The following is a 16,293-nucleotide window of genomic DNA, read 5'->3' as shown; positions in this document are numbered from 1 at the left end:
ATTGCTAATTTTCTGGCTCTATCTCTCTTTCTTACTGGCTTGAACAAATTGACTTCTGTGACCCTAATTGCATCAATTTATTTAATATTTCACGTCTATTTTACATACTACTGGTAAACAAAAGATAAGCTAAAAATGAATTAATGGATGGATGAATGAATGAATGAATGAATGAATGAATGAAGGAAAGAAGGTTCTGGGAAAATCTTGCACTCTGAAATCAGTAATAGACACAGGCTTGTAATTCTCTGACAGCTACAGCACAAAACTACACAATAACTGTGTAACAGTCATACTGCAACATAACTGTCACACTGTGAACTCACATCTTGCATACTACAGAAAAATATGGAAGGAAAGACTAAGAATGACTGTTGTAGACCTTCATGATTTCTAGTACTACCTAGCTGACATTGAATAATATATTAAAAAAAAAACCAGAATCACAGAATGTAAGGGGTTGGAAGGGACCTCTGTGGGTCATCTAGTCCAACCCCCCTGCCAAAGCAGAGTCACCTACAGCAGGCTGCACAGGACCTTGTCCAAGAGGGTCTTGAATATCTCCAGAGAAGGAGACTCCACAGCCTCCCTAGGCAGCCTGTTCCAGTGCTCCATCACCCTCACAGTGAAGTTCTTCCTCATGTTCAGCTGGGACTTCCTCTGCTTCAGTTTGTGCCCATTGCCCCTTGTCCTGTCGCTGGGCACCACTGAAAACAGTTTCGCCCCATCCTCTTGACACCCACCCTTGAGATATTTATAAGCATTTATAAGGTCCCCTCTCAGCCTTCTCTTCTTCAGCCAAAACAAGCCCAGCTCCCTCAGCCTTTCCTCATAGGAGAGATGCTCCAATCCCCTCACCATCCTCGTAGCCCTCCGCTGGACTCTCTCCAGTAGCTCCTCATCTTAATTGAAGTGGGGAGCCCAGAACTGCACACAGTACTCCAGATGGGGCCTCACTAGGGCAGTGTAGAGAGGAAGGAGAACTTCCCTCGACCTACTGGCCACAGTCCTCCTAATGCATCCCAGGATCCCATTAGCCTTCTTGGCAGCCAGGGCACATTGCTGGCTCATGGTCAACTTGTCATCCACCAGCACTCCCAGGTCCCTCTCCACAGAGCTGCTCTCCAGCAGGTCCAACCCCAGCCTGTACTGGTGCGTGGGGTTGTTCTTCCCCACGTGCAGGACCCTGCCCTTGCCCTTGTTGAACCTCATCAGGTTCCTCTTTGCCCAACTTTCCAGCCTGTTGAGGTCACGCTGAATGGCAGCACAGCCTGCCGGTGTATCCACCACTCCTCCCAGTTCTGTGTCATCAGCAAACTTGCTGAGGGTACACTCCAACTCTTCATCCAGGTCATTGATGAAGAAGTTGAACAAGACTGGGCCCAGTACTGACCCCTGGGGATCACCACTAGTTACAGGCCTCCAACTAGGCTCAGCGCCGCTGATGACAACCCTCTGAGTTCGGCCATTCAGCCAATTCTCAATCCATCTTACTGACCAAACCTTAATGGCCAGGGCTGCTTTGAAGTTAACAACACCCATAGGTCTGCTTTCAAAGGTATCTTCAGTGTAAAACAGGGAGAATTTCCAGCCATAAGAAAGGGAAGGGCACCTTGACATTTCTTGTGACTAGGACTTCCAGCTGCAGTCTAGAATCTCATGGCAACTTGACTTTCTTTCTGTGATAATATGTAGGAAAACAAGGAAAATTCCTAGGAAAGCTTCTCTGTCTCATTTATGAATGAATCAGCAAGCAGAGTGAGTTCAGACTCAGCCCGTGTTTTGAGAAACGAAGATCCTCAAATTTGCTTCTGCATTCAGGCTCCCCAAGAATATTTAGTTTTTCAAGTTCATTCTGAATTAAGGGTTAACATGCTGTGTATATTTTCTTGGAATATAGCCCTCTAATCTGTTTACATGCCTCTGTATACACAGTTGTGATGAGTAAATCACTGCAGTAATTGTCTGTGCGAGAGTGCAGTTTATCAGGCCTTTCTGCAACTATCAAATGATAGGATTGTTAGCAGAAGCCTGGCTGATCTGGTTTCTTCTGCAACAGCATGCCAGAGCCACAAACTAAGCTAATGAGAAGAAAAAAAGGCAAGACATGGTATCAGATTCTGCACCTCATTTACTCTAGGGTGACTACAGAGTAACCGTACAGAAAACAAGACAGTGTATTTAGGTTTATTCTGCTGTAATTTGGGTCAGAAACATCCCTTTAGAGTGTTGTATTAATAATGATAGGATCATATGTTGTATTTTTTTCTTGTTGGATTGTGGAGTTGTAGTTTTTTCTTAAATTCACTTCTTGCCTAGCATGGAGTTGATATTTATATCCCATCCTCTTTGAGAACAACTTTTAAATATTTCAATAGCAGGAGAGAACTTGTTTCTGGATTCACTTTCAGGTGAGAGTTGGGAAATTAAAGCAAGGAGAGTTTAAAAAGAAAAGCAAAGTAGAGCCAGAAGAAAACACGTAAGCTCCAAACTGGTTCAGTTGTTGGCTTTCTCACTGGGAAGCTTTTGCTGTGAGACCTGTCTCTGCCCAGTTTGTCAGTGACAGCAGGCAGAGCAATAGAGCTGTCTACACTGAGGAAGGGAGAGATGAAATAATGAGGAAGGTAATCCTGGAAAAACAAATGTGAATAATATGTTTCAAATATTAACTGTCTCGCATGATTTGCTATTTTTGGTGAGATTTCTTATGTAATTGTTCTCTTTTCAAGGGACCGAGCTCCCTTCATCTTCACATCAGAGATGGAGTATTTCATCACAGAAGGTGGAAAAAACCCACAGCGTTTTCAAGAGTTTGTGGAGCTTTGTTGTCGAGCTTATAACATAGTCAGGAAACACAGCCAGTTACTCTTGAACCTGCTGGAGATGGTAAGAAGCTTGATGATGAAACCAAAAAGCAGTTTCCTCTGGTGTCCCCTTCCCTTTTACCACTGCTCTGGTGCCTCCAGTAGCCTTGTGATTTGAAGAGGTATCAGCTGCACTGCAGGAAATGTTAGTGCTGGCACTTCTGTGCAAAAAACCTACCTGATTTCAGCACGAATTTCTGAGAAAAGTTAAGCTGCTTGATTTTTTCCTTTTTTTTAATGCATTCTTTTTTACAAAATAGCAGAAGACTGCAAAGGAAGATGGGTGTAAGTTTCATATTCAGGAATTTCACTCGGCCTTTTTTCCAAGTCTTACAACAATCATCTACCAATCCCCTTCATGCCTGCAGCAAGACAAAATGAACTAAATATTTCACAGAGGGGGTGATGTGACAGTACCTAGCAGCACTGCAGATAACAGCGATTACATTACACTGTTTTCTTGCACATTTCCACACTCCCTTTTTCAGATGGCAAATACAGGAAAGAAAGAGCACTACCCATAAACACAGATTTAAAAATCCTTTTGTATAGCATTTTAAGATGTCTCGGAGTTTTTATCCCTTAAGTATTTCTACTAATTCACGTGCTGATTCCATGACTGCTTTATGCCTCTATTTACTTGTGTGTGAAAGGTTAATTATTTTCCCCCTTTACAGTTAGAATGATAATGTTAAATTAACTGATATTTGCTAAGTTGCTTAGCTAAGATAATAATCTAAAACTAATGTCCAGGTTCCCATGCTAAACCTAGGTGACTGGTCTGTGCATGAAAAATCCTGCACGACCTTATGAGCAGAAAGAACCCCTGCTGAGGTTGGGGTACAGCCAAGAAGTTTCTCTGTAAGCACTGCACTATTGTTTCCAGCTTCTGCAGTGGGGAAGGGAGAAATGGCAGGAGTTTGCTTGTCTTGTTTCTGTCTTGTCCATTGATTCTCATGCAGTAGTCCAGTGAGTGATTTCCCAATATGGAGCAGGAAGGATTGCCCGAGATCACTTAACCTAACCCTGCTTCTAAGTAGTCACAAAGGTGCAGCAAAACTGCATTCCCATCATAAAGCACTGAAAGCAGTGCAGAGTGCTGTCACAGGAGATACTCTGTGTAAGTTAAAGAGCCTCTGGAAAATGCAGGAGCACCCATGCTCCCTCATCCACAGCAGTAATCTCTGCATTTCTGAACAGGCTGCCTGAAACCACAAGCTGCAAATATAACTACATCTTCTGCCCACCTCTTTGTTCCCAGTGCAGTCCCTTTTTCTGCAGTCAGCAGAGATAATGATGTTAGATTACTCTGGGATAAGAGACAGAGAGCGCTAGGAAAATGTTCCCGGCAGGAGCTCTGAAATAACTATCTGTCTCTGCCTGGATATAGCTCAGGTTTGTCTATATTCAGGACATGCTGCATCTTCTTTTGTTTCTGCTGATCTTTAAGGAGAGGTAATAGTGCTGAGCTAGAAGTCAGCATACAGATATGTTTTAACGTTTGTCAATGAGCTGCAGTTCAGTCAATTGTTGCATTTCATAACTGAACAATAACTGGAAGCATACTCACACCCCGTTGATAAGCACTTCGTATCAAAAAGAAATTAAACAGATTTGTTTGCAAGCGCCTTGTTTTTGCCAGTGTTGTTTGGAAAGATGAGTTCTCCACTTGAAATGAGGTGTTGGTCAGAAACTGTAAGTATCAAAATGTTTCAGTTACATGGATAATTTCTAGAAAACTAAAGAGACTGTCAAAAAGTTCCGCTTTGAATTCACTTCTCTGCGAAATATCTGATATTATCATGAAAAGGCAAGATAAACTAACCACTGCTTATTTGTATCGATGACAGTCTAAGATTTCTCTCAGTATCTAGAAATCTGCGTCATTAATCTTTCCTTCCTCTCGCACATTCTGTTTTCTGAGTTGCTGTTTATAAAACATGGTTAAATAATCCAAACAATCAGGCTATTTCCAAAAAGTACCGTGCTTCACAGGAGTAGTAAACTGCTCTGGATGGTCAGTAACTGTTAGCGGTTTCCAGCAGACCATGATGATGAACAATAAGTTGGGATTTTTGGCCTAGTTTGAGACTTAATGCTTTTTCTTGGTGGCGAGCAGCATGTTTCTAGAGCTGTACTGACATTTGCTACTGGGAGTAAGAAATAATCCATGAAGTTTCCATCACTTTCAAAAGCAGAAACATCTGTGGGAGACCCAAGGGTCTGCTGACAGAGTTCAGCTGCACGAATGCCTGTAGTTCATCAGCTTTGCTCTCATTAATGCTTTGATGTGAACTATTATAAAGAGGGTGACTGCAGGACACAAACACCTTTGGACTAGTTTAAAGAAGTGCAAAATCCATTACTGTTATAAAGATTTTTCAGGTAGAAAATTATTAAAAGGGCCTTAGAGGTGATGCTAGACAGCAAGCAATTGATCCACTTGCCTCTGCTGTGAGAAGCAGCAGGTTGCCCTAATAGTGTAAAACAGCAGACAGTGCCTTGACAAACCATATCTAAGATTCAAGAATCCCATGTCCCCATACAAGTCATTTCATCCTTCTAAACTCAGAAACACCATTTGGGAAAAGAGGATCAGGAAACATCCCAGTTTTGGAGGTCTGATACGTGGAAAGTAAGTGCCATGACTATTCATTTTTCATTAGTGGCAGGCTGCTCTGAATCCAGGCCCAAGGAGATGCCCATGGATGGCACACCAGCTCTGAATCCAGGCCCAAGGAGAGCGTAGGCAGCTCCACTCAGTGAGTCAGAAGGCCTGGCATAATGAAGTGTGGTGGGTTAAGACATACGTGCAGCCGAATGAGGAGAGCAATGCAGGCGCTTAAACTTAGGCATCTAGTGACATCTGAGTTGCCCCAGGCAACCTGTAGTTGTTTTCTGAACAATTGTTCCATGTCTTGTCTAATTAGCATCTAGTGTCACTGGCCACAGTTTTCAGAAGCCTCCTCCATCGGGGGACTGGAAACACAGAAGTTACACGAGGTGGAACAAAAGGGATGAACCACTACAATAAGCCTCTAAGACTCCCTTGCAAAGAGCAAAGCACTGTGTAGGTACTGCCCAGCTAATGACCTTTTTTTTGCTTCAGCAAATGGTTTTCCATTTTCTGCAATGCGCAGAATCTAAAAAAACCTCCTGTTTTTCAGTTGCACTACAGATCATTCAGATTATGTTCGTAGCTGGCATTGTTCCTTTTTCTAATGCAGGGCAAGAATCTTAATTTGCCTACACAGCAACTCTTTTTTAAAGGGCACAGAAGTTGTTATCATCTTTTATAAATGGGTTAAAGGCATACAGATAAATAGCATTCTGTGACCTTAAGTGCTCAATGTTGTTATTGTCCCTGCTCTCAAATCACTTAAATTCACCTCATTGAACTTTCTGGCTCTGCTTCTTGCTAGCCAGAACTCTGTGAGACAGCAATCTCATTGTCCAGTGGTAGTATAGATTGGGTCAGATACGTAGCAAGATTATAATAATGCCAAAAAGAAGATACAAATATTGACACAACTTAAAATATTGAGAAGGTTTGAAGGAATAAGTAAAATACACTTCCATCTCTTTTCCCCTTACTCTGTTCATGTCTCAGCCAAACCTGAAAATAAAAGCAGTGCTTCCTTTTTCTTTGCTGTTATCCACAAAACTCAGTGGGTCTTTCTGTCTGAGCTAGGCATAAATATCAATGAAGAATGCACAGCAGTGACTGCAAATTCAGATACATTTCCTTCCCAGCAATATGAAGGAGTGATTTTCTTTTTTCTCCATTACACACAAAGCAATGCTTTCAACTGTGATTGTTGAGAAAAATCAGTAGGTTTTGAAGTGAGTCAAAATTTTTTTTGTTGCTGACGTTTTAAAATGCCCAGAGAGAGCTGTAGGGACAATTGGACACTCTCAGTTGTCTATCCTACTCCTGTTGTTACTTTGCAAAGGGAATATTTGCATTATTTGTCTTTTGAACCTATCTTGGCCAACTAACTAGAACAGCTCTGTCCCTCATCAATGCAGAATGACACCCTTTCCAGAGGGCAGTTCTTAGTGCCCAGGTCAGGGGTCCTGCAATGAATCAATGTCTGAAGGAACCTTTCTCCTCTATTGACTGTAAAGGGAGTGAACCTATGGTCCCTTTGCAGGAGGAGTCAGAGTAGTGATGAAGGAATCGGTAATTACAACTGAGAAGGTGATGTTGCGCTAAATTGGGTTAGGACTCCAGTAAGACTGTGAGCATAACAGAAATGTGGTTACTATTGTTCAGGTGGATCAATTTGGTCACCTTCCCTTTATCACCATGAGAAGTCTGTGCAGGAAGCTTAGCAATGCACATGCTGAGATTACGATATCCAAAGAGAAGAAAAATAACTAAAATGGATCAGTGATTTTGACCCATGCCTCTCTCCAGTGCGTCAGTGTGAAGGTTTACAATTCAAGATGCTCACTTTAGTATTCCAGGCATTGCTCTACCATCAGAATCACTTTTCAGATCAGAAAAACTTTGTGTTTCACAATAAGATCTTTCAGTGTAAAATCTTTCTTTTCTCAGTTAGCCCCATTTCACTTCCATTTCTTTTCAACAGAACAGTGGCCTAATGATATTTCTTTATTTTAAGATGCTGCATGCAGGATTGCCTGAGCTAAACAGCATTCAGGATCTGAAGTATGTGTATGATAACCTCCGTCCTCAAGACTCTGACCTTCAGGCTACAAGCTACTTCACAAGGTAAAAGCAGAACATAATCCAGAAATCTTACATCCTTCAGGCATGAAGCAAAGCAGCAGTTTTTCTGTTATATTAAGAGGTTGTAATCAGTGGAATTACGCAAAAGGATAATTGGTTGTCACATGTTTACTTTAAAAAAGTGCGTTCCTTATGCATATTATAACCAATCTCCTCAAATTTCTGGAAAAAAACAGTTGTGCATTTGTGGTACGCTTGTAACAAGTCATTTATTCAGTGTCTAGAGATTTCTTCGGCTTTTATAGTGAAACCATCCTGGCTCATTTCTAGTCAGCTTTCCTCTCTCTTTAAACGCAGCAGCAACATGTAGCAGGATTTGGACTGTTCAGCTTGTTAATGGACTGAGTGAGGACCTGGAACTCCTGCATTTTATTTCTTTTCTGTTCTTCTTTTGATCTCCAGTGTTGCCTCAGGCAAGTTGCTTTCCCTCTGTTAGCCATCATTTCTCCATGCGCAAAATGGTACTGATGCTTCCTTTTACGCACTTAAAAAATCTATCACAGAAAAGCATTGTGTGTGAATATATGTATGTTTAAGGCTTGATTTGTACTAGGATAATGAAACCTTTCACTTGTTTGTGATAATAACTGGGGATTATTGATGAGGAGCTGCAGATGATGTGTGTAAAATCAGTTGGAAGCCCTCACTCCTGTTCTTTCAGGTGTGGTTATATATAATTACTGGGTTACATATAATTCCAACAGTTGATGTGATGATGGAGCCAGTGGAGGCTGTATGGATTTGGAAACTCACTTTCTCATTCTAGGCACAGTATTAAAAGAAATCTCCTTGTCAGAACCTGTCCTGTGCAGCACCATCATTTCCCAAGGACAGTCTGTGAATTTGTGCACCCTGGACACCACGTAAACCTGCAAAGCAAGCCAGACTCCTCTCACCTCTTCCTCTGGTGCAAGCGCAAGGCACATATCCCGGTCACAGCACTGGACTTCGAGTGAAGGGCCCCTCTCAAACTCAGAGCCCTGAAGGACACTTCCATAACAGTGCAAACTGCCTTGAGGCAAGAGCGATCCCCTTTCACTTCAGTCCAGCCAGAGGGCACATTGCAGTGAAGAAATGAGATGGAAGCTTGAACTGGAGCAGCTGATCCAGTCTCATTACTGTTTCGGAGGCCCATATGAAGATTTTGGGCAATTTGAATTATGTTATTTATATGTCTCCTTTTCATGTATTAGAATCGGAAACTCAGGCGGCAGGTTCAGAGAAGGCTGGAACAGAGACCTAGAGAATTTGAGGGTGATCCTTCTTTGAAGAGAAAGAGAGGAACTTCTCAAACAAAACAATTGTTATATTACTTACCCACAGCAGAGCACTGAGTTCCTTCTCCTTTTACACTTTTTTCGTATGCTTTCACTCCTGCCCCTTAGCAAGATTTTTTTATTTTAAAATTTAATTATAGCTTCACATTTACCGTCAACTCCTGCCTTATCCTTTCCTTTAAAATTTCACATATTCCCAAATTACAGACTAATATTTCCACTTCAAATAGGAAGCAGTCAGTTTCTAATTAAATTGTAAAAGTCTTGATTCTGTCAAATAGCTTGGGTGACTGTGTCTGTCTCTCGTGGGTAAAAAACTCAATTCATGTAGTTAGTGAAAAAAGACTAGGATATACATAACAAATAGGGAAATGTGTGTCTTCAGAGTGAAAACTCCATTAGTGTCATGCTAGCTTAGAGCTTGTGTCCAGCGCTCTTCTGGAGGTGGAGAGGATCAGTATGCTTTTCAGTTGGGTAGGACTAAGGTTATGGTTAGAGCTAATATCACTGCAGTCTTGCTGAACTGGAAGACAAAGGATGAAGGCTGGGTTCAGGACAGATCTGTAGCTCCACGCTTTTTCTTGGAGTTGGGCAAAGTGGTTGTGGTGTTTTGAGTGGTAAGGTGAAGGAAGTGAGGGACTTCACAGTGGGATTTCACCTGCAGTCTTTCTCAGCCAAGGCATGCGAAATAACAGCTGACATCAGGAAGGAGATGTGGCTAAACACTGTTGTGGAAGTAAAAAGAGTTGTTGTGCTTTGTTGCCTGTTAGGGGTTCGTATTAGGTTTAGGAAATCCTGTTCAGGCCAGAGAGAGTTTAGGTAGGTCTCAGAGGCCAGCATGTCCTTCCTCCTGTTAGATTTCTTGTTAGGGTTGGTGGTAAGGAAATGAAGGCCTTCCAAATGGGCTTGTTTAGCCTGAAGAAGAGAAGGCTGAGAGGGGACCTTATAAATGCCATAAATATCTGAAGAGTGGGTGTCAGGAGGATGGGGCCAGACTCTTTTCAGTGGTGCCCAGCGACAGGACAAAGGTTAACGGGCACAAACTGAAGCATAGGAAGTTCCGTCTGAACATGAGGAAGAACTTCTTCACTCTGAGGGTGATGGAGCACTGGCACAGGCTGCCCAGGAAGGTTGTGGAGTCTCCTTCTCTGGAGATATTCAAGACCCTCCTGGACAAGTTCCTGTGCAGCCTGCTGTAGGTGACCCTGCTTCAGCAGGAGGGTTGGACTAGATGACCCACAGAGGTCCCTTCCAACCCCGAACATTCTGTGATTCTGTGAACGGAAGTGCCACTCAAATACTGCTTATCAGCAAAACAAGCATCGTGGTGCAGATCTGTACAGTGCTGTGGCCCCTGTTCTTATTGGAAACTGTATTTTCTGCTAAAATGTTTTTAGTGAACTCCAGAGCTGTTGTTCCAATTTCCTTCGAAATGCTGAAGTGTAGATTTGCTATTGTCCATACAGATCATTATATCACATCCAAAAGTCATATATTGCTAGATTGCATATTTTTGTTCTTTAGTACTCTTAGGGTACGTTTGTATTATATACGCTTATTTGCAAGAAGAAAGTCTCTTGCCGTTAGCTCAAGAATTTCCATGGATTTCATTTCTCTTGGAGCTTTTTTTTTCTTTGTTTATTTAATTTCTATTGATCTTTGAACATAATTTGTTTTAGTTCAACACACATATTAACTAACTTTTCTACATGTTTAAATATGGGCAGAACATCAGGCTTCATGTCTAGTAGTATTTTAACTTCTGCAAACAGTATCCAGCCCCTTTTCAAAATAAAGACTTAGGGATGGCCTGATACCCAGATCCATGGAGAGCTTACCCTTCTGTATAAGCATTTTCCAACCTGCCACTAGGAATGTTAACGTATTGAGATTTTTGTGAGTTTTGCGTTACCTACATCATCTTTATTCATGTCCTTCAGAAATTTCGTCCCTACTTCCTTGTTATACAAAATGTCCAGGTGAGAAAAAATTCAGTTACACACTTCTCATGGTTACTCTGTAGCTTAGTTCTGTATCTCTTTTTCAAGCTGTCCTTAGAAAAGCAAGGAGATTGAAAATTCTGATTATTAGCACAACTTCCAGTAGCTCTCAAATACTTTGCAATTCCTAGCTCCTTTTTCTCCATAATTACTTCCAAAAACACTATTGTTTTTTAAAAGTTCTTTTCTAAACAAGGAGTGTTGTCATTGGAATGTTAAACTCTACCAACTGGAAGTTATTTCTTGTTCTGAGGTAGTTACTGTAATCTTTCAGATTTGATCATATAATGTATCTGCTGAAAACTCCAATATTCTGCTAGAAATCAGAGAACAGTATTTCTCTGTATTTCTGTAGAAATAGGTTGCTTTTAGCAATTGTCTGAGTTTGCTTTGAGCAAGAACACTGACATTGCCTCTACTGTTGCTTAAAAACAACATGAAATGATGAACGATGTCACAAATATTCCTGGCAACACAATGTTAATTTGTTCTTTGCCGTCACCTTTTTAGCCAACAGGATAATGCTACCAGAGTTTAGACCGTAACGTACTGACCCCTTACAGGATCATAAAGCCTTCTTCTTCCAGCCGAATTCCTTTGCTCTCATTCTTGATTTAAGACAAGTTCAACAATCCATGGTCTCATTTATGTACAGTATACTTCTCCCGTTGGGTCAGTTCACTGTTATGAGCTGATGAGCAGCAGTGTTAAGCCTGACAGCTTACAGCCTTCTGGAAGGTCGCACCCTGAGATCGTGGATAAACAATGCACCGATTGAGAGTTAAACAAGTGTTTCTGTGTCTGCTTCTCAGTTCTGTGCAGCTAGTGCCAAATGAAACATTGTTGTCTCTCCAGCATCTGCCCTGAACTCAGTTTGATCCTTGAAACTCAATTTGATCCTTTCCCCTCTCTCCTTTCCTCTTCCCCTGACAACACAGTTTTACCAGAAACTGGAAACCCATTTTACCTCTGGATATAAGTTTTGTTTTTGGTTTTCTGCAGATGTCTTCACATGTCAGCATGGTGTGGCATACTGCTAGACATTTTTAATGTTCCTGTAAAGGGGTGTATATTTAAAATTATTTTTAAGGGATTGAAGTTAGCCTAATGCAATGAGTGGAGTTGATTTCAATTGATTGCAGTATGCAATCAAACCCATGCATTGAAGCCCATGAATAAGAGATGCACAGTTGATCTGACAGTTACCAGCAAAGCACCACTGCATATCTTCAGCAGCCTGATTGAGGGGTCTGCTGCTTGGGTCAGCTACCCTCTTTGCCTATTATGAAGAGAATCATTTGCTGGGTACCTGTTGTTGCCTAGGTCAAGCATCTCCACTCCCAACTATAAATGCCAGCAGCTGAAAAACTGGAAAATTCACTGTAACTCCTTTCAAACTGATCAGCCAATCCCTGTTTCTCAGGTGCCTGCAGATATTCCAGCAAGAAATGCCACAAACAGCTGAAACACCAGGGAAAGCTGGTGACTTCTGAAAAGTCATAGACAAAACTATGGTACTAAACTTTCTTTCAGCAGCATTCAAGTGGTTTGTAAAGATCATGGTACATGTACCTCAGAGAAACAGAGGCAGATTTCCTCCTCGAATTTATGTTGTTTGAGGCATTCACACTATTGTATGAACCCCACATGTCAGTACTATTCTGAAAAGTCTGTTAAGAGCTGTTGGAGGCATACTATCCAACTTGTTTTAAACTGGAGCCTGGTAAATTCAGGGATCGAAAAGTGGATATAAATGAAACACCATGTTCATTAACATCTGAGAATCCCATGAAAATAAATTTTGCTCATTATACTCAAAATTGTTTCAGACCTAAATGGAAATGAGAAGCAGGATGCCATCATGAATGATAAAGAAAACTATGGTGAAGTTTGGGGTGGATACTTATTATGAATATTCGTTGTTATATATACCAAGACTAAGATCTGGATAGCTAGTCAGGAATAATGAATGTATGTGCTCTTAAAAGGCTGTGGAGAAAGGTTGGTGTGTCCAAAAAGATGTAAACACCAGCCCTCAGAATACTTGTCCCATAAGAAATGTCTGCTTCCTAAAAATCAAGGCACCAGCTATCACTGTGGAAAACATTAGCCAGTCTTTTCATCCATCTCTGTTTACACAAGCAGCCAACCGGTCTCTGCATGTTTTACCAGATACTGTAATTTGACAGGTCTGTAGAAAGACTGTGAGCCAAATCTGAAATTCAAAATCAGTTCAGCAGGTGAAAAGTCACTACTTTTCAATAATCCTGGATATTTAACTCACTTTTCTGAGAAGTAAGTCAGATGCCAATCTGCATGGTAAACGGATATTGTCATGTGGAAAAAAAACATTTTTCTGCATGAAAAATGTATGTTAGCAATATAGTGATTCACAATTAAAGTTACTCTAGTTAATGACAGTTCCCTGTTTTCTTCTGATTAACCTGTACTTTTGGTGCCCTTTGTATTGGCTCCTTCAGTTTTCTCATCTATAGACTACTAGCCACTAATTCTCTAAGCATCTTGGGCTACCAGAGCGCTGAAAAAAATGAAGAAACTTGCTCGTCTTTATGAAGGCAGAGCCAGCTGCAGTCACAGGCAAAGATGGTAACAGCCTAGGGAGCAAGAGGATCTTGGCAACGAATACCCATGACCTTACCAAGGTTGGCTGAACTTAATGTGACTGTAGAGAAAAGAAGGTGTACGGGGATCTCGGAGAGTTCAAGGAGAAAGTTCCACCACTGATCCTTAGGATGAACTTTAAAAATGCTAGCAGAAAGGGGAATCAGATTACCACAGTGTGGTAAACTGGGTCAGTGAAGTAATCCACACCAAAAATAAACTGCAATATTAAAAAAGAGAAGACACATGGGTTTGATGTACCTCACTGCTCCATACATAGGTAGGAACCAGCTTTTGGGAGGCTGTGCAGAAGAGGGTTTCCTTAAACTGGCTTGCCCTTGAAAGAAAGTGTGGAGAACTGTAACCACAGTTGTTATACCTTGCTGTGAAGACACGCTCTGAGATGCCGTCAGAATAACAAAGAGAACTTTTTCAATTCTTTGTTGATAATATGAGATAGGGGTTGCTTAATGCTTTCTATTCTATCAGAGAAGACTGCACACAGAGAAAACAGAATATTGAGAGAGGGAGAAAATAACATATACTTCTGTCTGTATTTTATTTTAAATGTAATCATTTAAAATAACTCACAGGGAAAATCTGCAGCAATGACAACAAAAACCTCTGTTTTCATTTAAAGTATATGATTAGCAATCTGGCTGTTAAAAGTGTTTTAGAAGCTTAATGAACCGACGGAAAGAACAACAAGCCATTAAAATACTGAATTGTTTAAATAGTGGTATTCTGATATCAGCTGTTCTGTGTAGTGGCGATACCTGAATTAATACCAGTTTATAAGCCAAGGCCTGCTTTATGCAGGTCAAAATGCACTGTGTTTAGCTGCAAAGTTAACATGTCTCATAATAATAATACAAATTCCCTAATTGCTTTGCTATAATAAGGCCCAATTACAGATTCTATAACCTAAAGCATGTCTCAGTGATTTAGGAGCTGTTTAAACTACACATTAAATTAAATACATAGGAGTAAAAAAGGAAAAGTTCGCCACAGGTGCAGTCTAATTAATCAGCACTGAATTGATTTTGTACTAATGTTTTGAAATGAGATTTGTTTTCTTGTTTTCTGTTTGAGTGTTAATTTCTGTAATTTATTAAATAGTCTGTATGTATCTATTTCTGGAGAATGCAATTAATAATTAAGATAATTAACTGAATCAATTCAGAGATACCTTTCCTTGTACTACATTAAGAAAAACATATATATCTTTCCTCAGTTTAGTGTGCCTAATTGGTGTATGATAAATTCATACAGTATTTTGAATGAAATCTCACTTTTGAGAGGAGTGAGCCAGGGAGCTACCTGCAGGTAGCATCTGGTTGCATCTGTGAAGCTACAGACTTTAGCTAGAACATCTGAGATCAAGAAAATTAGGCTAATGCAATGAATGGAGTTGATTTCAATTGATTGCAGTGTGCAATCCAACCCACTCACAGAAACCCATGAATAGGAATTTAATTTAAAATGACAGGTGAAGCATTTGCTCAGCTTCAAACAGGGGATGATGAAGGGGGTTATGGGTGTTGTCTGCCCTTGTGAGCTGTGAAATATAATCCAAAACTGCAAGTATAAAAAAACCCACAAAACCAAAAAAACCCTGACAATTTGGTAGAGGTTTGCTGCTGTATGCTCTGAAACTAATGGGTCGTTGTACTGTAACATCAGAACCTATGCAGAATATCTTCAGAGAGCTGCAGAAGTAAGCAGGGAAATAGAAAAAAGAATTGACATCGCAAGTTAAATATATCTTAACCAAAAATTGAATTCAAGAGGGCAAGTGTTTTCTAATGAGTACTGCATCTTACTCTTCAAAGGACAGTGATTATCTTGCAATGGTATTTCTCAAGTGGAGTTCACTTTGATGTTAAAACACATTTGCAGTACATATCTGCATGTATATCTAGTTATGTTTTTTATCTATTGTATCTTTTCTGATGAAGGATCTCAAAACCCTAGGTAATTAGAACTGTGTTCTAGCTCCCCTTGTACAGGGATGAGACGGGAGGAGATAAGGGGAGAAAATTTCTCCTTATTTTTTCAGCTTAAGCAGCTCCACAAGGATAGAGCTCTTAAGAATAGGGTAGAGGGTTTAGCAACGATCATGAATTGGATGCTAGAGCCTTGCACAAACACATGTAAGTCCATGTGAGGTTAGTGTAACCAAAAAGAAAGTGCTAGGGCACTCTCTCCTACCTGTCGAAGTGAACACATGTTGTTCTGCCCTTGAACTCCTCAAAACACACATGGAAATGTTCTGTCCATCTCTATTGTCTGAAAGAAGGCTGATGGTATGCAGCTCATGAAGAATAACTACCCCAGGGTAAGTTGTGAGACAGGCTATATGGCAAGAGCTCGGGGTCTGGGTATGCTGTATTGCTGCAAATAGCGGTGGCTGGTGTGTATGTGGGTATATGTGCGTGTGAGGTAGATTGTAGAATTTGAGGTTTTTTGTTTCTTGCATCCATGAAACAATGGATTAAGAATTGGAAACAAAACAGATGCATAAATAGTTCTTCCTCTGTTTGTTTATTCCTTAGGAAAATAAAGGAAAGTTTGGAGTGCTTTCCTGTTAAACTCAATAACTTGATCCACACGCTTGTACAGATGTCAGTGACAGGCTCTGCAAAGCCTCCAGCTCCAGAGACTGTCCCCCAAGAATGGGTGATGCTGGACACAGAGAAGTCAATTGCAAGAGCCACCATTTTGGGGTTCAACAAGAAGTCTGACTCCGTATGTATTATATTCTTCTTTTGCCC

At 40.8% G+C, this 16,293-nt stretch overlaps 1 protein-coding gene across 3 annotated transcripts in view; it reads left to right on the top strand.

The window, feature by feature from the left end:
- The window catches only part of PIK3C2G (phosphatidylinositol-4-phosphate 3-kinase catalytic subunit type 2 gamma), a 310,696-nt gene that overhangs the window by 246,937 nt on the left and 47,466 nt on the right, over positions 1–16,293 (top strand). For all 3 annotated transcript variants that reach the window (XM_075440297.1, XM_075440305.1, XM_075440313.1), the window contains 3 exons: positions 2,730–2,886; positions 7,493–7,602; positions 16,075–16,267. In XM_075440297.1, the coding sequence (XP_075296412.1) occupies positions 2,730–2,886; positions 7,493–7,602; positions 16,075–16,267 (460 nt within the window). The remainder of the gene's footprint in view (positions 1–2,729; positions 2,887–7,492; positions 7,603–16,074; positions 16,268–16,293) is intronic.

The sequence above is a fragment of the Opisthocomus hoazin genome, chromosome 1, assembly GCF_030867145.1.
Source record: "Opisthocomus hoazin isolate bOpiHoa1 chromosome 1, bOpiHoa1.hap1, whole genome shotgun sequence".
Taxonomy (NCBI): Eukaryota; Metazoa; Chordata; class Aves; order Opisthocomiformes; family Opisthocomidae; genus Opisthocomus; species Opisthocomus hoazin.
Note: the sequence above shows the minus strand (reverse complement) of the source record. Positions and strands in the feature narration are given on the sequence as shown.